General features: G+C 38.6%; 1 protein-coding gene across 1 annotated transcript in view; it reads left to right on the top strand.

The window, feature by feature from the left end:
* Nucleotides 1-984: 984 nt before the first annotated feature.
* rbm20 (RNA binding motif protein 20) overlaps nt 985-26,371 on the top strand; it is a 63,010-nt gene continuing 37,623 nt past the window's right edge. The window contains exon 1 of the mRNA XM_074662908.1: nt 985-1,106. Within this exon, the coding sequence (XP_074519009.1) occupies nt 985-1,106 (122 nt within the window). The remainder of the gene's footprint in view (nt 1,107-26,371) is intronic.

Below are 26,371 nucleotides of genomic sequence, written 5' to 3'. Positions count from 1 at the left end.
AGTGTGAGGCTGCAGAGTTTGATCTGAGGCATCACTGCCCTGAAAGATTTCCTGGTTCAGCGATTAGTTGGACTGATCCGTTTTTAATTGTCTTTTTGTTGCAGTTTTATAAGGAGACAGATTTTTTGCCTTTCTTTCTTGATTTTCCGTCAGTGTGGAAGAGGAGGCCATTCAGACTGAGGGACCTTAAATTAGTCAGTTAAATTAGACTCTTGGTGGTTTGATGAACTCCTGAGGACTGCTGATGTGCTCCCCCGTCAGTACTAGTCTTCCCTTCGCGGCGACCTGACACCAAACACGCCCCACCTTTTGGCTCACAGATGTGAAACCGCAAACTGTCAGCCCATCAGAAAATGTGAATAATCTGACACTGTGTTCCCAGGGCTGGACACTGTAGCCTCCAGTGATTCAGCGGCTAAATTGATCCAGACACTCACTGAGTGACGGATGGCATTCCCAGGAGCTCAGCGCAGCCCGTCATTGGCCAGACTCTGTGAGTGTGCGTGTGTCTGCGGCTGTGTGTTTGTGTGTGACTGTGGAGGTGATAATCAGCGGTGGCAGGAGGGACTTTCTTGTCCCTGTTGTTGTGCCGCATGGAGCCGTCCCCGCTCGGGACTCCCAGTTGGTCTCTTTTAACTCACCCCCCTTCTGCTCTCCCCTGAGCCCTCCTCTCCAGTTTTCTCTTTAAACCTGCCTCAGTCGGCCTCCTGCTTCCCTCTGGGGGAGGCTCGGTTGGTGTCTGCTCCTCACAGGAGAAGGGGAGTCTCCTGGAGTCTCCTGTGCTGTAGTTTGTAGAGACAGACCAGTGTGAGGACAGGGAGAGCCCCTGGTCTTTTCCCGCCTCGGGCCTCTGTGTCAGCTGGCAGAGCCCAAACCCAGCGGACTCGCCAGGATTGGCTGTCTTCGGACGGTTGTAGTTATTTTTGAGGGGGGTGTTCAGGGAGGTGTTAAAGCTGCAGGTGGTGCTAGGGAGTTTGTTTTGCCATGCAGCACGCCTGGGATCGGACAAGCAGCGCTGAGAGTGTGAAAACAGCCAATGCAAAAATGCTGGGGAAAGGACAAAGTGCTGGATTCCCCCCCGAGAGCACGGCTGATCTCCTCCAAAGGTAGGACCGAGCGGTTTCTGACGGGGCTCACGTGGCTGAACGATTAATCAATCTGCTCCACGGGGATTGGGCTAATGGAGGCCATGATTACACCAATTTCCTCTACAGCTGTGATGATGATGAGTATTTATGAAAGTAGATGAATCAGTGTCTGAAAAGCTCAGAGATGCAGCCTTTCTGTTCTCGTTTATAACATAATGATTAATTAAACTTTTCAAACCAATCACTTTTCTTCCTCTTAAAGTGTAAATATGAAAAAAAGGAACCTCAATTGATTTAATTTTTATGATTTGTAGACTTTTGTACGTGCATTTTTTAACAGTTGTAAGGGGAAAAAAAGAGAAAATATTTTTTTTTTCAGTCTTTTCTTATTTCATTATTTATTCGGAAATGTGACAAAAAATAATTTTTGTATGGAGACTTTTTTATGTGCATTTTTTTAAAAGCTGTAAGGGGAGAAAAAGGAGAAAAAAAGAGTAACAATATTTTGAGTCTTTTTCTTATTTTATTTAATTTTTTATTCAGAAATGTAACAAAAAATAATTTTTGGATGGAAAAGTGTAAAATTGTGCACATGAGCTTGGTGGTGTATTCCTCTTTAAGGCATAAATAGATGGAGAATAGCTGATTCCATGACAGTATTTTAATAACTAAAAAAATAGAATAAAATAAATTTAATTAAAAAAAAAAAAAATTAATCATTAAAAATAATTAAAAAATAATTTTTAGTTAAAATTAATTAATTAATTTTGAAAAAAAAAATCAATTCTTTCTTGATAAAATTAAAGTGTTAAATAAAAGTCATAAAAGCTTAAGAAAGAAACAAAAATGATTTTTTTTTTCTTTAAAATTTCTACCGTGTATATTTGTAAGTCTTAAAAAACATATAATTCATTAACATGGACCGAAAAAAAAGAAGAATTTCTGTGTTTTTGGTAGTTCAATGTTTTGTACAATTTATCAGTTTCTTCAGTTTTCTTTTAAAATAAAAAAAACAAACTCATTGGGAAGAATGGTGCCATAATTTAAACCTAATCCACGTTTCTGTCATCATAAATAATCCACAGTTTAATTAAACAGATCTTCTTTTCTCAGTTAACTCACTTTGAAATATATTAAAAAACAGTTTGATATTAATGCTGAGCAAACTTCTCCTCCTTTAGAAGTAGGAATTGAAAATGTAAAGTCTTAATTCAAACATCTGTTCAACTCGTTTCAGTTCGTTTTTCGCTGCGAGAGCACGGGGCCCGACCTCAGCCGTTAGTCTGATGAACGAATGAGTTTCTACACTTGTTTGTTTTTTATGTCTCGGTTATTGTTGGATTTCATATGATACAGTAAATTTAGGTGAAAATAAGCAAATGGTCACAGTTAAAAACAGTTTAAAGCCACACTGTGATGAGCTGTGGAAGCTGGTGGTTTAAAGTGGGTCATTGACTCGTGATTAATGACACAGTTTGTGGAGCTAGGTCAGGTTTTCACTGATTTTTTTTTCTATAGAGTCTTAAAATAATAGTTAAAATAATTATACAAGAGTGTGTGTGAACCAGGTAGTATGTGTGTGTGTGTGCTGTTAATGGTTTTGACGCTGTGTCCCTGAGTATTCAAAAACATGTTTTTAATTTAGGGACTGAAATGGTCAGATTAACGTGACGCAGCTTTAAGGAAAAGAGGTTTTTATGAGCTTAAACAACATTAAGGATCGGATACAAACAAAAAAAAAAAGAGTATGAAGTTGTTTAGAAATTGTTTTAAGCTCCTGTAAAGTTTTTAATCCTGGTGTTCCTTTCAAGATTCGAGCTTCATAAACCAAAATCAGAGCGATGAGAAGCAACTTGTTGGATTTTCTTTAGGGAAAGACACTCAGAGAAGTTTATTCAGCTAAATTTTACATGATTCAAACTCCAATTGGTCGTGAAGATAGGACGGGTGAAATATAGGAAGATTAGGAAGGAAGGAAGGAAGCAGCCAAAGGAGAAGGAAACACTACAGTTAAATTTCATTAATCAGACCAGAAACTGGAAAATAAACCTCAACGATCAGTCAAACTACTTTTAATTTTTCTGTTAGTATTAAATGTTTGTAAAAGCTGTTTCCTACTCCTTTTAAAGTCATGAGTTTCTTTCCTTCTTCGCTCTCTTCATCTCTCTGTCAGGTTTACTTAACACCCTCGTCTGATGTCCTCTGACACACGAGCAGGTCCGTACGTGGTACGGCGTCCTGATGTGGTTCATACATTAATGAGACGACAGCAGAAAAGTCTGTCACACTTTCAGAAAGAACAACAAACATGAAGAGTTTACGTCTGGACAAATGCTGGATTTTAACGGAGGACATGTAAAAAATCAGTTCTTGACAGTTTTTCATATCACGGTTACGCTTTGACTCTTCAGATTCAGGGATATTCTCAGGAACCTGTTTTTTCACACATGCTCCTCAAAGTGAGAGGTTTCCTCTGACACCGGCTCACGGCTTCTTATACTTAATTTGGGAAAGGTGGACGGGTGGGCAGCACATGCTGTTGGAGGAGGAGGAGGAGGAGGAGGAGGAGGAGGAGGCGTCCTCTGCTTCTATGTTTAAGTCTCATGATATACACTGCAAATGATTCATTGCCAACCAGATTTAAAGTCTCCGATTCAGACACGTTGGACGGTTCAGCGTGTTTTAAAGATGTCTTTAAAGTTCCTGGACCAAAGAGAGAGCGCACCTTTAGCAGAGCTCGTCAATCTTTGAGTTTACTTTATAACCTTCAATCAAGAATAAAAATGTATTTTTCTCTGAATTAGTCAGAGGATTTTAAAATGTATTAATAATACAAAAACAAAAACAGCCAAACTGGTTCTTTCTCTAGAAGTCTCATCAACATCGAGTCAAACCACCACCAATGATAGAGAGCTGCACAGCTGAATGTACGGTTTTACAGGCACTGGTTACAAAACTTTATCTATTTTTTGAAACCTGTGTTTTAATATGAAAGATGTCTCATGTCTGGTGGAGCACGAACTGAAGAATGAGCTGAGTGACTTCACCAGCTTCATGTTTATCTCCAACACTGAGAAACAAATTAAAGTCATAAAGAAAAAAAAGTGGAGACGAGGTGGGTCTTTCTATCAAATTAGAGCTGAAACAATTCCTCAAATGATTCGAGGTACTCGATTACAAAAATTACTCGAGTAATTTTCTCCGCCTCGAGGAATCGTTTAATTTTTAAAAAGATCAAAGAGTGGTATTTCAAATAGAGCTGAGGCCATATTAAGAGTTTTCAGACCCCTCAAGCTACCTCTTATACAAAATAGCAACTAGCAACAAATCTAGCTTCTTTTCTGGAGTTTGGAGACTAACGGGTCATTCTACCAAACGGGTGATATTTGGGTCCGCAACATTTGATGAGATGAACAAGGCACAAAAAAATGTGTCAAAGTGTGTTTACAGATTTTGGAGCTACCAAAGCAAGTGCTCTTACTGACATGCTGTATCAGAAAATTCTATTTCTTAAAGAGAAAAATTTCATTTGAAAAATAACTGCTCTTTAACTAAACAAAAATGTGTTTTATCCGATTACTCGATTAATCGATGGGATTTTCAGTAGAATACTCGAATACTAAAATATTGGATAGCTGCAGCCCTACTCACAATATATAATCTTTTGGAACAAAGCACTAGTCACACGAGTCTGCACGTTGATTGACTTTCTTTCTTTCTTTCTTTATATCATTTATTTGTTCTCAACTCTACTAGGACAAGCTGCCTATACATCTATATCTATATATATCTATATCTTTACATATATATATATATATATATGTTCTTTCTTTCTTTATTGATCTTAAACAATTCCAGATTGCACTTAAATAAATGGCAGTATGAATACATGAAGATTTGACCATACCTACAATGTTTGAGAAGGGACAGGAGGAAGCTTAAGCTTATATCAGCCTGTCCCTACTTACTGAAGCACATCAATGTAAATCAACAAACTCTTACACAGAGTAGCTACCATTCACAAGCAAATCAAACCTTGCAAGTTCCCAAGAGTTGGTTTACACTTCTTGATGTGTTAAACACATACGATCAGGAAAGTAAACACCCTCCAACAAAGGAGAAGATGTAAAAAAAACAAAGCTACAGTATTATATATAAATATATATAAATATATATATATATATATATATATATATATATATATATATATATATATATATATATATATATATATATATATATATATATATATATATATATATATATTCTTCAATTTAATATTTAAAAAATTGCATTTTTTTTTCCTTTGTGGAGGGTACCTCTTGTGTATTGCAGGATTTCCCATCAAGTAAAATAACCCAGCTGCATGCAGAGATATTTTGACTAATTTTAAGACATTATCACCAAATTTAGAGTTGTCCCAGATTTAGGCTCCAAACTTTGGCAGTGTATAACTTCCTCTCTGTCATACAAGTATGAAATAATAAATAAAAAATATGCACATTTAAAGGAAATTCAAACTGAGATACTTTAATTTAACATTTTGAAACAGTGTTATCAAATAAAAACTCCACTCTGGTTTCAGCTGTCGGCTGAATATTTTGCCAGTAGTGCTGTGGAGCATCATGGTGCTCTTTACCAAATCAAAACATGCAGTAGTGTTTTCATTTGTTTACTTATTTTGGACTGAAGTGTCCTCGTCTATGGTTTCCTTCCACAAGCTCTAGTCTTGTTCTGTGTTTTACGTTCTGTAGATTCATTAAGAGAGATTTTAGCATGAGCATGAGAGATTTGGGTGAGTCTTGAGAATCTGCACTGTCACCTTTGAGGAATCTAGTTTCCCATCAGATTTAGTGTTTTTATTTTAGAAATCTTCACACATGAGATGAGCAGGAGTTTTAAAAATCCAGATAAGTCAGGATTAGAAAAGTAGCTGTTTGCATTCACTCAGATAAAGTCTGGACATTTCCAGGAGTTAACTTTTTCTGTCTCAGATGACTCTGTGTTTGATTAACAGGAGTAAACCAGGAGCAGGGAGTCAGAGGGTTTGTCCTGATGGATGATGACGATGCCATCGGAGGTTTTCTTGATTTGATTTCAGTTTGGTCACGAGCACTTTGTGATGAATTGTCCCTCTAAAGATTTGTCGTCTGATTAGTGACGCATGCTTCGAATGCTCATCGTTTCCCCCTGCGTACTCACCCCCGTCCTGCTCCTGTTGGACGCCCCTGGTCTCTCTGCCGTCTCCCACCTGCCGGCTCTATATCACTCTGCTGACACGTCAAAGAAGGGAAAGTTTTCACTAAACTTCTCTGCAGCTCAGCTCAGTGGCTGTGGCTCTTTAGCAGCACACTGACGTGTGAAAATGCCTCAGGAAGGGCCGTAAATCTCAGCCAGGGCACCAAATGTGCTTTTATTGGGTCTCTGACACTTTACGGGGGAGAAGAGTTCCCTTTTATTGGAAACCAGTGAAAACAGTCTTTGGAGATGTTGTGTTAGCTTATCGTCTTGTTTCGTGATCACTGAATTTAAGAAGAAATGCAGTTAGCAGCAGATACTCAAAGAGAAAACTTGTTTCGTATCTTTTGTGGTTTTAACGACAGGAGCAGGAGATTTCTTGTGCCTTGTCGTCGGTGTGCAGGAAGATTTTTTCCTCCTTGTGCTTTTAGGAAATTGTATATTTATTGTGTCACCCCCTGAAGTCCACCACCAACTTAAGCAGGTGTTCATTGCTGTGTTGACATTTGGCAGCAACTGTGGTTTGGCTTGATGTTAAACAGCTGACAGTTGTATGGCACCAGGCAGAGGTTTCAGAGTCCTGCTGGACGGACTGGACCTGTTGGCGTTTCTATAGCGGTCTAAGATGAGTCCTGTGTTATAACGGAAATCAGCATTAATGAACGGTTTGCTGACATGAACAGGAAGTAGTCCCATCCATCCCTAGACGTAGAGTTAGAGCTGCTACACCAACATCTCTGTGTGAAACTATGACTGAGAAATGCCATTTTTTCTGGTATCTAGATCTTTTTTTTCCCAAGATGCAAAGCAGAGAAAAATTTGCAAACCGGCACAGAGTCATCAAAGAGACTTTTGGCCAGTGTTTCCAGCTTTTCATTAAAGGTGTGGTCAGCGGTCTGGGAGGAAACGAGTGGAGAGGTTGTTGATAAACAAATTTAGACCCGCGTCTAAGTTCATACCCCACCCCTGGCTCCACGCCCGATAGATGATGGACGTGCATCGTCATGGAAACGACCGTAGAAACTGCGTAGCTGACCAACATGGCAGAGGCCGAACCAGCGAACGCTCAAGAGTCAGTTCGCTATAATACGTAAAGCCGTATTTAATGCTTTGAAAGTCGTAGTAGTGTGACGAGTTTTAATAGTATTGTAGCAAAAGATATATAAATATTTTCTGATCACAGACGTGCGATGCTCCAACAGAAAGGCCCAGGTTGTTGAGCCTTTGAAAGAGACCTGACCCGCAGACGTACGACGGAGTGGGAAGACGCTGTCCTCAGGAGATTTAGCTGCAACACTCGCCGGCTCCAGCTGTTTTAAAGCTATTTCTATCGTTAGCTCGCTGCTGTTGTTTGGGTTTCCTGGTTCTTTGATAACCCTGACTCATCAGACAACAGTCGCCACAACTCGACTGCTATAATCGATAACATCACAACAACAGCACATTTTGGCAGATTAGACAATAAGATGAAAGCCTGATGGCTGCTACTGTTATCTGAAGCAGCACAAAGCTAATCTTGCTAACCTGTCCAGCAGAAAGACGGAGACATCCGCGTCTGTTTTCAGCTCTGTTAAATCACAGAGTTCAGAGAGCTTCACCAATTTTGACATTTATAAACATTTATCTGGACCTAACTAACTCATGTGTCCTTACGTGCAGCTAGTGCGCTCCGTCCCCCCTCCTCCTTTCAGCTGTAGGGAATGTAAACAAGCTTTGCTTCGAGCGCTGGTTTTAGCCTCGTGTAAGTTTGATCAAGTATCGTAATTCTTTTGTTTGTACTCTAAGGATTGTGAGGCAGTGTAGGAAATTCAAAATGAGTGACTATGACAGCGACGATGAAGTTTCATTCGCTTTGGAACCAAAAGGATACCTGTATGAACCGGAGCACACAGAAGAAGAGCTGCTACAGATGGAGACTGAAAGGAATACAGAGGAAATGCTGATGCTGAGTGTTACTGCTGCCACGACTGTTGTTGTTGTTGTTGCTGTTACGAGCAGGGAAATCTGTGTGATGAGTTATACAGACGGCTTGAGAGCCAGCAGTGTCCTCAGACAAATCCTGAAGAGTGTCTGTAACCAAGTTCCACTCGTGACAGCAGTAACACTCAGCATCCGTGGGCATTGAGTCACAGCTCAGACATTAACACCACTGAGTGTTTCAGACTCTGTCTTGATGTCCAGTGTCCGTGGATGTTTCCTCTGTATTCCTTTCAGTCTCCATCTGTAGCAGCTCTTCTTCTGTGTGCTCCGGTTCATACAGGTATCCTTTTGGTTCCAAAGTGAATGAAACTTCATCGTCGCTGTCATAGTCACTCATTTTGAATTTCCTACGCTGCCTCACAATCCTTAGAGTACAAACAAAAGAATTACGATACTTGATCAAACTTACACGAGGCTAAAACCAGCGCTCGAAGCATAGCTTGTTTACATTCCCTACAGCTGAACGGAGGAGGGGGGACGGGGCGCACTAGCGCTGCGCGGAAGGACACATGACCAGTTAGTTAAGTCCAGATAAATGTTTATATTTCCGAAGACTTAATGCACTTAAAAAATATTTTATGTATCGTACTCTTAAACTGTGGTATTACTTTTTGATTTTAGTTCTTGTAGGCAGAGAAAATAGCCTTTGAATTTGGTACCGTCTGTCCCTGTTAGCGTCTATTTCCTCGTCACCATCGATTAAAGTTTGTGTCTTACTGAGGGAGAGGAGACAACTTTCTACTGTATCTAATGTCCTTAGTGGTCACATAGAGCTCATACAACCCCACTTCAAAAAAACTGAACTATCCCTTTAATGGGTTGGTCGGGTCTTACACAGATACTGACAAATGGAATGTAGCCAATTTTGGTGTCGATTACCTCATTTTAAAACTGGTGATTTTGAACAGGCAAATGAAAAAACAAAAACATTGAGACTATGAAAATCACTCCAAAGTCCTCATAGAGTCCTGGAGTCATGGCTTAACCAACGAAACCCTAAAATACAAACAATACAACTTTTGTCGGCTGCATCTTTGAAGTATTTACCAAAAAATTCTAAGAATAAAAACACCTCTCCTATGCAAGAAAAATGTTTATTCCAAAAGTTCTGTTTCTTTGTGAATCTGCTCCCCCATGTTCTTTTTAATGAGACTGTCAAACCACAGTTTTCACAATTAATCACAACACGTCAAAAAGTCACCGCTGAGGAAGATTTGACAGATACTCTGGTCCCCATCGCTCAGTATGAAGCATCCCGTCCTCGTGGAGAGCGGTTTACAGGCGTTGAGTTGGTCGACTTAGCAGGTCTAACAGTCTGGAACAATGGCAGTAGTCGGAGTTTAAGGGGCCTTAAAGTCTTTGTACGCTGTATCACAAACGAAACATCACAATGAGAAAAGAGTGTTGTCAAATATTTCCATCTGTTTATATTTACAGATGAGATTTGCAGATAACTTGAGACAGGCTTTAGTCAGATACAGCAGTTAATCCTGAAATCATCACAGTTTCAGGTTTTGTTCTGGGCATGCTATAAATGAAGCTGTAATGTGACTCAAGGGTGGTCGACTAATGCCGTGTAGAACAAATGTTGGCTCAGAAATAGTAAAATAAGAAGCTGTGATATTCATTTCATGGCGTAATTACTGTCTGGAAGTCATGGGTGGCTCGATACGTGAACATACAAACAGATGAGGAAGGCGTTCAGCTGTTTCTCCGTGTTTCACTCATGATACTGTACCCACTGATTCTGCTGCCCTGCAAGATTTTCCAATCTGTGGCTGGCACAGAAAACATGGGAATTAACAGGATTAAGGAAAACTGTGGCTTCATTTCACGCAACGTTTCTCCAATCTTCTATTGTCCAGTTTTGGTGTTGCTGTGTGAATTGTAGCCTCAGTTTCCTGTTCTTAGCTGACAGGAGGGTCACCCGGTGTGGTCTTCTGCTGCTGTAGCCCATCTGCCTCAAGGTTGGACGTGTTGTGTGTTCAGAGATGCTCTCCTAAGTCGTCTTTCTTCTCATTCATTTTTTTTTCAAATTAAGAAAATTTTTCAAATCATAAATTTTTTTACAAGGTGGTGTTTTTTTTTTTGCAAATTTTCTGTATTTAATAAAAAAAAATGCTCATTTTTTAAAATTTCATTCTTTTAAAAAAAAATTACACCTTTTTAAAATTTAATAAAATTTGCAGATTAATGAAACTTATAACGTCACAATTTTGTTTGATATTTTTTATATTTTAATACTGAGAAGCAATCAAGGTTTTCCAATTTCTTGAAACTTTTGCTGATTCCATTTTTTTTTGCAAAGTTTTGCAAATTATTCAAATCCCATTCTTAAAGAAAATAATTCTGCCAATTAAAAAAAAAAAAATTACAATTTTTTTTTAAAATGTATTAAATTTTTCTATCCAAATTTTTAGTCATTATTTTTGCACGTTGGTGATTTTTTTTTTTTTTTCAAATTTTCCAAGCTACATTTTTTTTTAATTGCTAATTTTTGAAATTTCTTTCTTTCTTTTTTTTTTTTTTTGCAACTCTTTGAAATTTCATAAAATTTGCAGGTTTATAAATTATACGATATCCACTTTTTTTTCAATATTTTATTAGAAATAAAAAAATAAAACATCACATGTACAATTTTAAAAACACACTAAAATCTTGTTCAGATAATTATTGGCTAGTTTGTAACTATGTTTAGAATTTTTATTCATTTTTTGTCTTTGTTGTGTTGATATAGATTTTGTGGCTCCTGATTGACTTTGATCCAGCTGAGGTGATGCAAAACGGCTCCTATGAAAGTAAAGGTTGCAGACCCCTGGTCCATATCTTCAAAATTAATGCTGTAAAAAGGAAAGCGAGCATGTTTGACAAGGGTGGATTGGGTCAAACCATCTCCAAAATTGCAGCTAGTGTGGGTCACTACTGGTCTGGAGTGGTCAGTACCTTCCAGAAATGTCCAAAGGAAGGAAAAGCTGACGTAGAGAAGGTCACTGGTGTGCTCTGAAAGCTAAGGCTGGTGCCCGTGAAGTCCCAAGTCTGAAGCGTCTGAACTTGCTAGGCTCAAAGGATCCAATAGTACCAAATACTGCAGCACACCTTCAGGAGTTTTGGGGTATTTGTCTCTTCAGGTAACGACTGAACAGAGCGGGGCCAACAGGATACTCAGCAGGTGGTCTTCAGGATATTTATCCACGTCACCCAGACCGAGATTTCAGCTCCATCCACCGTCAGCACAAGGTCACAGAGGATTTACGGCCCGGCTGTAAATAAGCAGAACCCACTGAAAGCAGGCTGCTCCCAGGGTTTAGTGCTGGGGGAGCAGGGCTGAGCAGGGACCCAGGAACTCACCCGCTGCTTTAAGTCCCTCACAGCCCCTCTGCTCCCCTCTGGAAGGCTGATGCCAACAGCTGAGGCCGCGGTAGATTGTGGCATGTGCGCTCACCCTGAAGGCATTTAGCTTTGCCCGTTGGATAAGAGAGCCGGGGTACAAAAAACACGGAGGATCCAGGACGAAGCTTTGAGCTGAGAATGTGTCTGAGGACCCGTCGTTTTGTATTTTGGAGCTGATACACCTCAGCTTTGATTTGTTGCTTTATGCTTGTCTCGTAAAGCAACATATGTAGTTCCTAGAATAAGCTGGTCTCACAGTTTCAGATTTATCCATCTGGGGTCAGAGGTCTTAGGGAAACGTGAAAAATGTACTCCTCAGACTCTGTTTTCTAGAAGCCCCTCCCTATTTTTGGCGCCAAGTGGCAGGTAATGAAGCTGGGTGATTTAAAGTGTCGTAAGATAAAGTTAGCCCAGTAATAGAGCAGGCTGGTATCACTTTTTCACCCATTGGGATCTGATTTTCTGTTTCTGAAGGGAAAACAGGCCTGAGGCAGTCGTTTGCACATTCAGAGACGAACCACGTGGACGACGTATAAATTATCCCACATGCTGAGGTCTGCAGCCACCAACCTTTTTTTACCAGCAGGTGTGTTTGGTATACCATGTGTGGAGGGAAATGATCCTTATCAGCGGTAACTGATAGAAACGTCTGACTCCTCTTGTCAACAAAGTAAGTAGATCTACAAGGCTGATGACAGGTAGTGGTCTTGACGGCTAAGCCGCCCTGCGCCATGTGTCATTTGAAGTGGCAACAGTACATTTCAGCTTTATCCCCTATCATAGATTTTACAACGTGATTCTGCAGAACTTTGAACCAGATACACATCCAGAGATTCTTCTTAGATAAGCTGACCAGGGTTGAGTTTGACCAGGGGTCTGCAGCCTTTACTTTCAGAGGAGCAGTTTTTCCTCAGCTCACCTGTTTAAAGTTAGTCCAGAGCCACCTAATCTACGTCATATTCGCAATAAAGTCTAAAATTCTAAACAAAGTATAAACCTAGTTACTAATTTTCTAAATGAGAAGTTTTTTTTTTGGTACTGAAAATTGCACGTGAAGACATCGATTTTTTTTCAAATTCTAATAATTTGCTGATTTTTTTTTTTTTTTTTTTTTTTTTTAAGTTTAAAAGTTTGCACAAATTATAAAAAAAATGTTCAAAAAATTTGCACCTTGAAAAAATTGATACAATTTTTTTTTTTTTTTTAAATCCCAAAGACCTTAAATTTATGGACAAAATGTCTATAGATTGAAACTAAAATAATGGAATTAAAAAAAAATCCAAAATTTGAAAAAAAAAAAAACAGACTGAAATTGTTTTAAAATCTCAAAAATTTGCAACATTTAAAAAAATGAAATTTAAAAAATATTTGATTTTTTTTTTAATTTTGAATAGTAGGAAAGCTCCAAAAAAAGGTAAAAAAAAAAAAAAATTCAAAAAGTCTCAATTGTTTCCTTAATTAAAAAATGTACAAATTTCAGACATTTTTTTAAATATAATGGAATTTTTTTTTAGCATTTTTCAAATTTAAAAAATTTAAAAAAAAAAGAAATTTGATAAATTTGTAGAAAATTAATATTTTTGTAAGAGCACCTGGTTTCGATGACATTACATCACTGAACTCATCATTTTTTGTAGTTTGCTCATGCTTTGCCACATATCAAGCCTGTTTATCAAGCCAACACATTGTTCGTTATATGATTTCATCCACACAGAATTAAAATCAGTATTTTCTTCCAGATGAGTCTTTTTGTAGATGTAGTTATCTTCCCAGGGCTGTAAAACTTGAGGTTAGACACAGCTGCATGGAAAGTTGGTGGGCTGTTGATGTTGTGATGAATATTTAGCTCAACAAAATGTTAAATCATGTTTTTATTTAGTGTCAGTGTCTTTAACCATCAATACCCTCTGTAAGAAAAATAAAATTCTTTATTTCAATCATACTTTTTAAGCTACAAGGAGCCACGGCACAGGAGTCAAAGAGCCACAGGTGGCAAACTGTTGTATTAGCAGGAGTGACGCCCCTGGTACCACATTTCCACCACGGACACACAGTAAATCTGCCACTTATCCATAATAAATAAGTTTATAGCAGAGATTAAGTGTCATAAACGTAGAGTACTTTGGGATTCAGTGTCTTGCCCAAGGACAGCTGACTCTGGGAGCTTGGGTTGGACCTCCGACCCCCGTATTAAATGGAGACAGACTTGACCACTGAGCCACAGCTGCCCTTACAGTAACACGTCCACACGAACCCAATCAAACCTGTCATGATCACAGGGTCGATGATAACTAGTATCAAAATCAGACTGTGCAAATATAAACTGTCTGATGACCGTACTCCAACACACCGACTGTGCAGAGGGAGAGGTCACCAGTGTTGGGCAAATTACTTTGAAAAGTGAATAAATTACTCATCACTTTCCCCAAAAAGTAACTGGTTTAGTGTCTGAATTACTTATTATTAATGTAATTAGTTACCTGGGAAGTAATTATTTTGAAAACCTTTATTTTTATTAAATAATTCAGTTTTTAAGCAGGTTTTGCTCTGGGACATAATGTTCACACGTCTGTTCTTGACTTTCCACCTCTGACGTTGAAGTGGTGTCTGTTTATTCCCATCCTGAAAACACTGGTTTTAACCCACAGACTGTCTTTGGTCTGACTGAGCGATCCAGGTCAGACAGACCTGCCAACTCTCCTGGTTTAGGAGGGATTCTCCCACTTTTTAACCCCCGTGTCTTTCTCCACTTCCAACTTTCTCCAGATTAACTCCTTATTTTTAACTCTGCTCCTGTCATCTCTGATATTTTTTCAAGTCAAAACAAGTGGTCTACTTGTGCCTCACATTCAAACCTCTAAAAGCACCCCCCCCCTCTCCCTGGAGTTGGTTTGATCCAAAGACGCTGCGTGAGATCCTCTCTGACTGAGGTTACACAGACACACACATGTAGCTGTGTGATATTTGTTGATGAAAAGATTGCTTAAAGATGCTATGAGGAGGATCTGTTTTGATTGCACTCCCTCGCCACCTTGTGGCCCGGAGTCCTTGCACACTGTTGTAAATCACTTTTAGTGAGGTGTGTGTTTGTTTTGGAATTAAATGGAGATCGGATCAAAACAAATTGCTTTGTTCAAGTCAAGTTTTTACTGGATACAACGTGCTGAGGTAAAGTATTTATCAGTGTAGTGATGTAGCGCTACGGTTTGAAACGTGATGTCAAGCAAACGTTGTAGCAACTTCCTACGTGTAGTGCTATCGGCAGCCCAGTGCTCTAAGACGTGTCTGTAATGTGTAACTTTAGTGAAGTTTAAGTAAAAGGCTAATTAGCCTTTAGCTCGTGCTCTATCTCTCTCCTTTTTCTCTTTCTTCTGCTCTTCTGTCCTTTTTTCTGTCTGACAGTTAGGCTCCAGTGTCCACCATCACTACAAAATCAATCACAGAAATCATTAACAGCAGGTTCGTCTCGGTACGGCGCACATTTTGTGCTGTTTCCACTTTTTTATCCTGGGACAGATCATCAAATAATCGAGACGAGCCGTCCCACTTTTTGGGACCCTTTGGTATGGGTGCCAGACTGAACCAATCCGCTCTCTGAAGGTGGAGCTTCAACACTGCAGACCATTGATTGGTTAAAAGAATCGTCACTTCCTGTGTGACAGCAGCTGCATTTCTCCTGGCGACACACAGACTTCTCTGAAACGAAGCTTGATTGTTCTTTGTATCAAAGAGCTACATGACGATCACAGAGAGGACGAAATGCTGCATGTCTTCATCTGTGCTCTTTGTTTACTGTGTCGCGTTTTTCTTCTTTGTTGGATTTATTAGCGGGTGTGTTGCGCTGCTACGGCGTCACGCTATTGTTTAACAGCTGCGGCGTTAAACATCAGGCTTACACGCCGCCTACCACGAGAGGGCACAGTTTGCTGTGGAAACACAAACAGGATCAGGCTTAACTGTACCAAACCGAGCCAAACTGTACTGAACCGAAACGTGGCTTCAGAGACCTAGACGTGCCATAGATCGATCTGGTCCTGGATGACCTGAACTGTAAGCTAAGAGGTATCAAATCAAAATGATCTGTAATCAGCAATATTGGTGCTGATAATCTCATTTTAAAGTGTGGATTAGGATCAGGCAGATATCTAGAAGGGACAGGAGCGCAGCTACGTACTTTCTGGGGGGTATGCAGACACATGAGAGCCCCCCCCCCCCCAATAAATAAATAAATAAATAAAAATAATAATAATTAATTAAATTTATATATATTTATGTATATATATATATATATATATATATATATATATATATATATATATATATATATATATACATGTATATGTATGTGTGTGTGTGTGTGTGTGAAGTCCATTTGAATGTTTTTTTTTTTTACATTTTTATATTCATATATACTTTTTTTTAGGCTTCAAGTCACACAAGATGTTTTATTTTAATTATTATTTATGATGTGAAATCAGCATTTTCCAAACAAAAATTGTATATTTAAAAAAAAAAATCAACTGTTTACACCAAAGGCTAGCTGGATTCCTGTGTATTCTGTTTTTATCTCTTGGACATGTTTGCCCTGCTCTCTGTAACGTATTTTCTGTGGAATGGGTTTATTAACATTAGTATGAGCTGAAAACAAAGCACGTGTCCCGTGACTCGAGGTCCTTGAGTAGACGGATCATCGTGACGCATGCCTGGCCAGCTGATGAGTAAATAAACTGGCTTTGTTCAGATGATTTGACAGGCCGAACTAGTGCTGAATTATCTCAAATATATATATTGTGGTCACCTCGGTGTAGACGGACGGAGATGTGGTCTACAAAGTGTTAATAATAAAAACACACTAGTTTTTGAATGGGGTTTGGCCCGCTGCCCAACGTCACAGGGCACATTTGTGGGTACGTGCATCAGCTGATCAAACAGCTGTTCACCGTAACACACACATTTCTCTGTCTGTCCATCTTTGACTGCCTATGAAAGGAAAACACTTACGCCTGTCCTGTCCCCCACACACACATGTGCTAACCAGTGATGTGCTGACGTGCCTCTGCAGAGCTATAGAGATCTCTATACTTCTTATCTCTCTTATTCTTACTATCTCTATAGCTCTGTGCCTCTGTTTTCGATTGAATCTTTTACACAAACAGCTGTCAAATACAGAAGATGCAGACTCAAAATAATTATTCCCTATCGCTTTGGCGCCCCCTCTAGCTCAGCGCCCCTATGCATCGCATACAGTGCATACCCACTTTTTGCGCCACTGAGAAGGGAGACTTTTTCAAGATCACTTTCAAACTCCCTACAGCTCCTTTAAGCATCCACTCTTTGTCAAAGATGTGTCGACATGATTGTTCTCGTCACTACGGATACAGGTCGGATATATGGTAACACATCTCATTTCACTGCTGGTAACGGTAATGACGCCGTTATTCCCAACACTGGAGGTCACACAATCACAGTCAGCTGGTTTAGAAGATATGAGGAGCATTTGATTGTCCAATCAGAGACACAGCTCAGCTCAGGTGACTGACTGGCGCCCTATAGCTGTTAGAGAAGAAGGTCAAAGCCAATGGCTGTGTCCGAAATGGCATACTAACGTACTACTCATACTAAGTGTGACGTCAAAAATAGTATACTATATCGGTAAAAATTGTAAGTATGGGAGGTGGGCATACTAGTCGCACTGACACGCCCCATAATGCATTGCGAGCCCCGAGAAGCAAGTACGTAGAAATAAAGTGCCTGAGGCGACGGACGGATCGTCTTCGGTGTCTGCGAGCAGTAAACATTTTTTAATTTTTTGAAGAGAGATGAATTCGTCTTGACACCGGTGTTAGCTAAAAATCAGCCACTAGCAAATTTTCCGTTTTCAAAATAAAAGCATCTTTTATTATCTCCTTTAAGTTCTTTAACGTGTTACGGATTAGCCCATCCGGGTCCAGAACATAACAGGAAAAAAACATGTAGCTAACCCCTAACCTGAAGTGTACAAGTGATGTGAGACAGCTAGAGAAAGAACTGGTTTTCACGCAGAAACAACCGAAGCGGGATAAGCTCACCCACACGTCCTTCAGCCGGGCACCTGGCGAGGATTGCTCCGGTCGGCGTCGAGTCGAATGGCGGACTCAGTCGTAACTGTGACAACGACCCAGTCGGCTTCTTTCTCAGTTCAGTTTTTGTATATTGGTTGGGGTTCAACAAAAGGAAAAGAAATGCTGGTTTTATCTCGATTGGCAGCTGTGTTGCATCCACAGGCGTCTGTCCGTCGGCGTCTTCAAAATCCTCCCAGCCGCAGCCCATTTCACCTAATGGCTCATGACGTCTTACAAAAAGGAGACAGGCGTCCTATTCTGGCGCACCTCAAACATGATGCATTCAAGTCCATCAGAAAACACAGTTATGCCACCACAGCTTAACCCACTTTATTTCCATCGTGAAAACCAGTCCAAAATAAATGAGAAAACAAAAGAAACCCCAAAAGAAGAAACGAAAGAAGAGGATCCATCTAGCCTTACATTCCTAACAAACGCTTTTGTAAATTGGGCTCTTGTTTTGGAGCCAACCTGAAGTTTCTTCGATAGCATATTGGCGCTCTTAACAGAATGTCCGAAATGTGGAAATTAAATTTGTATCCGTGCGTTTTGTGGCCCAAATGACCACATTTTGGTTTTCTACGTGATGACTTTCTCGCCTAAAATGTTCTTAAAACTTTCAAATGTGGAGAATCAACAGAGATATTTGATAGCCTGGTGTGCTTCCATAGACTTATGTAGCTTCCAATTTTTGTCGTTGGAGGTTTTGAAATGCATCATGGGAAACTGAGTAGTATACTACGGTGTAAACGGTTGGCACTCTAATCATACTTATAGTATGTAGTATACAGTATATACACAACGACCATGTAGTATGTAGTATGTTAGTATGCCATTTCAGACACAGCCAACGTCTCTTATGTGGCTGTGTCTGCGAACCGGCTTCATTTCACAGTATCAGGAACAGACGGCCGACATCACAGAGACTACGTCTGTTTTATCCAGTCTATCGTCTTTAAATTTTACATTGTGGTATATGGTTGAAACTGCTGTGCACACAGTCAATGCTCTGAACATGGTTTTGCTGTTAGCTTATTGCGAGCTCACTCCATGACTCCGTGACTTAAATTTGAATTTTTTGGGGGGTTCTTTATTTTATTGTAGGCTATTTATTTGTTTTTGTTTTGTTTGTTTTGTTGTTAAAATCAATGACAGGTTAATATAGGCTGTTGAAAATCAACTGTATGTGATGTCAGACCATCTGTTCTTTTTTTTTAAAAGTTGTTAAAGTAGGGGCAGACAAATATAAGAGACATTTCTCTTCACGCTGCTCCTTTCCTATCATGAATGTGTTTGTTTAGGGTGTAATGTGCACCTGTGTATGGATTTAGTTGTCAGTTTTCATGTATGGAACAAATGAATAAATAAATAAATAAATAAATAAATAAATAAATAAATAAATAAATAAATAAATAAATAAATAAATCTTCATGGTCATTTTCTGCTGTCATCCTCTCCTCTGCTGGCCTACGACTTAAAACTCACTGTCCTTTGGGCTTTGTTGAAGCAAACTGTCATTTTTGTTTTGTTTATCCATGAGAAAGTGTCAGAAAATTGACCCCACAGTGTGTTCACTAACCGGTCCCATCTTGCTGCTGATTAAACTAAAAGATGGAGCCTGAAACGACGAGTCAGATCCCAGCAGGTCTCAGTTTGATATTCTCCCTCCTCACCCTGAAATCAGTGCCACACGCTGCATTAAAAAGGTTATTAATTTTCATTTTAGCCCATAAATACACGTGGAAATAACTGAATCACAGCTGTAATAATGCAGCGCTTTAACTTCACAGGAGCACAAAGTGCAGAGTCTGATTTCATGAGTGCCGATTATTTCCGATGGGACAAATCCCTGGATGGTCATAGCTCCGGGGCATAGCCAACCCATTCTGTCCACTGGCTTTTGGGATTTCTCACTTACACAAACTCCTCTTGCCCGTTCCTCCTGCTCTGTTTACTCCTCATTGTGGGGGTTCGGCCCAGCAGCTGTTGGGAAAGTTGCTGACTCCTCTTGCTTCCATTGTTTGTGTAATTTGGACTAATGGCTATTTGAGCAGCCTGTGACATCAGCAGCTTCCAGGCGTGAGACATGTTGAGCCATATGGCAGCCGTGCCCTCCCTGCCACTGTCAGATCTTAATTTGTGTGCGTGTGTGTGTTAGTGTGTGTGTCCTTTCACCTTTCCAGATTTTTATCAAACGATTCTCCTTTTTTGTTTCAGTCATCACGCCATAAAAACCTTTTCCTGCGTCTGTTTAAAAACGTGAAAACTTGTCGTCTTGGCTCTTCTTTAAGACGAGCGTTCGTATCCTGCGTTTACCTTTAACTTCCTGTGTCTGATTTGGTGCCAGTAACATCGTGTAGAGCGGCGTGGAATGCGTGCCTCGGTTTGCTATCGTTTTCAATCACATGCTTGATGTAAAAAGAGAATTGCTCGGGGGGAGAAATCTGTGCCACCCCCTCATACCACAGGACTGGCACTATGGGTCAGGCACATGGATTAGCTGTAATGTAATTTCCCATGTTAGCGGAGTTACCATGCAGGCGCTGGAGGTGGAGGAGATTGAGAATCCAGATTGTGGATTTTTGTGGGTTTCTTTTTTAATCCAGAGTGAATTAGAAACTCTAATTTATTGCTGTCGAATGGATTCATGTGAATATTTTTGTTGCTCAGCATTCTTTGAAACACAGGGGGTCGATCTGGTCGTCGTAAACAGGCACCTGTTGCAAAACGTCCTGAATAAAAGAGGGAAATCAAAGCTTTGGGATGAAAGTACGGAAGCCCTGAAGTGAAAAACAGGACACTAGATAAATAAATGAAAAAATAAATGAATAAATACATACATATTTAATTAAATAACATATGAAAAATGGAAAAAGAAAATTGCAAAATAAAAATAGAATAAAATAAAAATTAAACAGAGAATACAAAAACAATAAAGTGAATGTAAACAAATACATGGAAATGCAAAAACATAGAAAAAAAACACAACAAACAGAAAAAAAGAACTGAAAACAAGAAAAAAATGTTAAATAGAAAGGGAAAAACATATAAGGAATAATAAAAAGCAAGTACATAAACAAACACAAAAGAAAAAAAAAGAAAAAAATCTCAAACACTTAAAGTTAACCCAACATTAAAAAAGAAACACAAAATGAAAAAAGAAGAATAAAAGAAAACATTTCTGTTTGGTGCTACATTTTCTTTTTTGTTTTTCTTTTCTTTATTTTTTTCCTCATTTTTCCTTTTTTGTCACTTTTGCCTTCCTTAGCTCTTTTGTTCCTTTTTTTCTGCTCATTTTGTCTTTTTATTTATTTTTGTTTCCATTTAAATTTGGATAGTTGTTTTTATTTTTTTAGGTCATGTTTCCTATTTATTTTTCTTTTATGTTTTTTTCTTTTCATGTTTTTTGGTTTGTTCTTTTTCTTCCTGTTTTCCTCACTCCTTTTTTCCTCATTCCTTTCTGTTGTTGCATTTTCTTTTTGTTGTCTCTTTCTCTTTTGGTGCATTCCCTTTTTTTTTTTTTTTTTTTTACTTTTTTTTTTAATTCATTTATTTATTTTGTGTGTGTTTTGCACTTTAGGGCCACCATCCAAGAAATGAAATTATTAAATAACAAAGGTGACAGCTTGACAAAAAAATAAAAAAAAGAAAGAAAGAAAGAAAGAAAAGAGTAGCTTAAAAATGAATAGTTTGCATTTTGTAATTTTTTTTCTCTGAAACAAGAGCAGAGTTTAAAAAAAGGAGTTTATGGAAATTTGACCTCAGAGTTCAGGAGAAAAATTTGTGAAATCTGTAATTAAAAACTGTCCCAAGTAAAAAAAAAAAAAAAAACTTTTCAGAAGTAAAGAAACTTTAACGTAAGCTGGGTGAGGACAGAGCTGCGCTGCCATTGGCCGTGGCGTCCGAGGCTGGGTGGGAGCCAGAAGCTGTGATTGGTATTCGTGTGGTGACAGATGGTAAAATGCAATGCTTGCTTTGGACAGAGATGGAGGAGAGTTGGAGTGAGGTAAGATTGTCAGAAATGGGGTGACTGAAAGGCAGGAAGGAGAAAGAGCGCGGCAGCAGGAGGGGTTGTGGGAATGGTTGCTACGTCACCTGGTGCACTAATATAGCTCTGATGTTGCTGACCGCGGCCGGGGAAGAGAGCGTTTGGTATTCTATTCTGAACTCTGCGGCTGATCACAAATAGAAACAAACACTTGGAAATAGTTTCAACCTGTTTAGAGTTTCAATAAAACTCCAGAGGTTGTGTGGTATAAGTCGTTGTCTGTGATGTGACAGCTCGGTGGCAGCCAATGAAAGAGAAATTTACTGTCTACAGGAGGACGGCAGCTATAAATAACTTCTTCAGAGCAGCAGGAAAAATGGCTGGAGAGGCTTAGTTGTCAAGCCAACGACTCACTCCTCATTTTCTTTCACCTCTCCGTCTTGTGACGCTTATTTTTCTTGAGCTGACGAACACTTCCCTGATCCAAGATCCAGATTTTTCTCCTCGCTCTGCTCCCCTCTTCCTCTGGTTTTTGTTTTTCCCGCCTTGTGACGGACTTAACTTTTTTTCTCTCTGCCAAACTTGTGACTCCTGTAACAGAAGCTGCAGCCGGTGAAAGTTTAGACTTTCCCCACTCGGCCCGCGCGGCCTCCTCCATCCATCCATCCTTCCCGCGGTGACCGCACCGTGACACGCCAGATGGCCCCTCTGATGTCACTCTGTCCAAAGTCCAAGAAAGCTGTTCAGAGAATCAGTCACCTGGACTCCAGCTCTCAGCGCCTTGTTTGACACTCAATGTCAGCGGATTCCAGGTAACCGGAGGGCGTTTCTTCACCTCTTGTCAGCACTCTCAAATCAAAAGTGACATCGTACACCGAGAACAGGCGAGAAAAGCGGCGAGTGTTGATAATCTGTCAGAAAAGTTAGCGTGTTGGAATTTGTGGTTTGCGTTGGACGGGTTTGCTGGTTAACCTACACCTCTTTTGTTGTAAACATTTCTGAGCAGGTTTCCCTCCAAACTCCTCACGTCAGCACTTAGTCGGCGGAGTAGTTGCAGGTTTCCAACTGCCAAACGTACTCCTTGGTATGCTCTTAAAAGATCCACAATTAGTCGCCAGCTGACGGGTGAGAAGTGAACTTTGACCTGTCTGTTCCTCTCTGACCCTTAACCCTCCTTACGCTGCCCTAATGGCTGAAACAAGATCATCAGCTATGTGTGAAAGACGTCCAGAGAAATCCTCCTCCAGGAGCGTGTGTTTGAGCGCGAACGTGGACGCACGAGATTCTCGTTATCTCTAAAATGTACCTTCTATCTCCCAAACCCCGTGACTGATTCCTGCATAAATCTGACCGTTTACAAGCATCATTGCTCCCCCCGAAGCCACATGTTGGTCGTGGAGGGGGCCAGACCTCGTGTCTCTGCGGCCGAGACGTTTCACCTATTGCTGGAGCGCCATAAATCAGGAACCATCCCCTTTTGCAGCAGTGCCAAATGTGGAGCAAAGCAAGCTGACCCCGCTTCCTTCGCCCGCGCTCACCCCCTCAGGACCCATGTCTTATAGCGTGATGGTGGCTATATGTTGACTGTGCCGGCAGAGGGAACATGTCTGATTGTTGAAAAGTTAAATTAAGGCGCAGGAATGTTGGTATCTATCTATACCACGTGGGGATAGAGCGCAGGGTGCACGGCTGCTCTGAAATAGAGACTGAGTTTTCCTCTGTCAGCGGAGACCAACGCAGGAGATCTTCCAGATTCATGTTTAACGTTGTTTGAAAGAGTAAAACAGAGACTGGGAATTCAGAGCTTGGATCAAAGTGAGTGAGAAAATGTAGCACCCTCTAGTGGGCTGCAGAAAAAGTGCAGGATATGACAACCACGCTGTATGTGTGCGTGTGTGTCAGTGAGTGTGTCAGTGTGTGCTCCAGCCCCCTTCCCTTGATCCTCAGACAGTGAAACCCTCAGCAGATCTGCTCCACACATACAGAGATTTTAGAAATAAAGACAAATAACGTAAAAAATAAAAAAAGTGCTGACTCCAAACTTCATTGACTGCAAAAGTTCAACTAACACAACAAACAATACTAATTAAAAAAACTAAAAGAAGAAAGTGAATGTCAAAAAGAAAGGGAAAAGAATCAAAAAGGAAAAAACAAAAATAAACAGAAAAGGTAAAAGAGGACAGCAAAAAGAAAAAAACTGTCAGTATCAAAAAAACAAGAACCAAACTGAAAAAAGAAAACATATCTTTTTGTTGTTACATATTCTCTCTTTTTTTTTTTCCTTAGTTGTTTTTTTTATTATTACTCCATTTTGTCTGTTTCCTTTTTCTTTTGTTGTTGTTGCCTTTTTTAGTTGTTATATTTCCTGTTTTAGTCTTGTATTTATTTTTGTTTCCTTTTTATTGATTCATTTTTCTTTTTTTAAGTTTTCTCTTTTTTTGGCTTTTAACTTTTTTTTTTTTTTTTTTTACATTTTCTTTTCAGTTTTGCACTCCCTTTTTCTTCCTTCTTTCTGTTGTTGCATTTTTCTTTTTGTTGTGTCTTTTTTTTAAAATTTTTTTTTCTTTAATGTATTTCTTTTATTATTATTTTTTTTTTTTTTGCTTATCCCCGCATTTTTTCTGTTTTGTACTCTAATTTCTACTCATTCTTTTCTTTTTGTGCTTGCATTTTATTTTGTTGTCTCTTTCTTTTTTTGTGCTTTTTTTCCTTGGTGTGTGTTTTGCTCTTTAGGGCCACCATACAAAAAATGAAACATTCAAATAAGGTGACTGCTTGAGGGAAAAAAAGTAGCTCAGAAATGAATACTTTGCATTTTGTATTTGTTTGCTCTGATTTCTGTATCTACTCCACACGTACAGATAGTTTAGAAATAAAGAAAAATAGCATAAAAATAAAAAAAGTGCTAACTCCAAAACTTAGTTGTAGTGAAGTTGACCATTAAAAAACTATTTTAAGGCTCCTCATTAAATCAAAGCCCAAATACAGATAGCAATAATCATACCAGCCACAAAAATAAAGTTTTCTTCAATTTTTCATCCTGCATCTTTGGATGTTTTGGTTGTAAAAGTTCAAGAACTGCTCTAAAAGAAGGTTTGCATTGGTGTGCATTTAAAAAACTAACATCTCGGTGCTGTCTTAAGATAATCTTGGAATATATTTCTGTACTTATTTGTTTATTTATTTATCCACTAATTTATAGGAAAAGTGTCAGGGACTGGAGCTGGTGGGATAAACGCCTAAAGCTCACTTTTGTTCTGTAGCATGACTCCTGGTTTTACTCTTTAAAAACATTAATTGGAAATCAAATTAACAATAACTTATTGAGGTGAAATGATTATTTTGTTGCTCATTAGACGCAGTGAAAACTTTTTTCCTCTCTTCTTGGCCGTCAGGTGCGTTTCTAACAGATGGAGCGACTATAAATCTGCCAGCGGATACCTCCCTGCTGGTCGGATGCTTGTGAGCTTAGGTAAAGCGCTGATTCGTGACTGACTGTTTGAATTGTTCACATAACGCTTCACCAGAGAAATTATCTGTAAGTGATTGGATTGTCAGTTTACAGGTTGATCTCTGGGAAACTAATCTGTGAGGTGTACTCGCCTGCTTTCTTCTTTTTGCTTTGAGACTTAAACAGTGAAGAAGACGTCCTGAAACTAAAGTGTTAAGATCACAAAATCAGTAAAGAAATAAAACTGAGATTTATTTTATTAAGATAATGGGCCCTTTGATGTGTAAATTATTAATAACAGGAATCATAAAATTTTAAATATTTTTTTCTATTTATTTAATTATTTAACATTTATTTCTCATTATTTGTTTTATATATATATATATATATATATATATATATATATATATATATATATATATATATATATATATATATATATATATATATATATATATATTTATATATATATATATTTATAATGTTAAACGCATGTACACTCCAGAGGACAACATGTTTCTGAGCTATCAATATAAAACAGAATCAGCTTAATTGAGTTATAAAAAATAATAAATAATAAAGAATATATTTTTTTTTAATTGTTATGCTTTTCAAAATATTCCAACATGTTTTCACAAATTTTACATTTGTACAGTTTATAGTTGATAATCTTTTAACACTCTGACGCATGTCTGTAACTTTATGAAAAAATGAAATATTAAAAAAAATTGAATTAAATAAAATTTTAAAACAAATTAAGACTTTAAAACTATTAAAATACTTTTTAAAAACAGCCCACTGCTATAAGCATAATGCACCAGATGGTTACTGAAGGATAATTCAACAACAAATAACGTAACAATATATAGAATAAATTGTTTATCAAATGTAGAAAGTTACAGTTTTTTTTTTATTTTAAGTACAATATAAAAAAAAGTAATTTCAAAAGTAATTAAATTCTCATTCTTGATTTTCATTTGTTTATTTTTTGTCCTTTTACGCTCTCTGTCATTAAAATTATGCGTGCAAAATACTAAACAAGAAAGTTGTTTTCTTCTTCTCTTTCCTGGACTAAACTGGAATTTTCTAAAAATTCACTTTCAATATTTTATATTTTTGTCAGTTACAGACAATT

The sequence above is a fragment of the Halichoeres trimaculatus genome, unplaced genomic scaffold (assembly GCF_033239565.1).
Source record: "Halichoeres trimaculatus isolate MK-OKI-2021-1 unplaced genomic scaffold, fHalTri1.1 fHalTri1_scaffold_2, whole genome shotgun sequence".
NCBI lineage: Eukaryota > Metazoa > Chordata > Actinopteri > Labriformes > Labridae > Halichoeres > Halichoeres trimaculatus.
The sequence above is the reverse complement of the archived record's forward strand: the minus strand, read 5'-3'. Positions and strand labels throughout refer to the sequence as shown.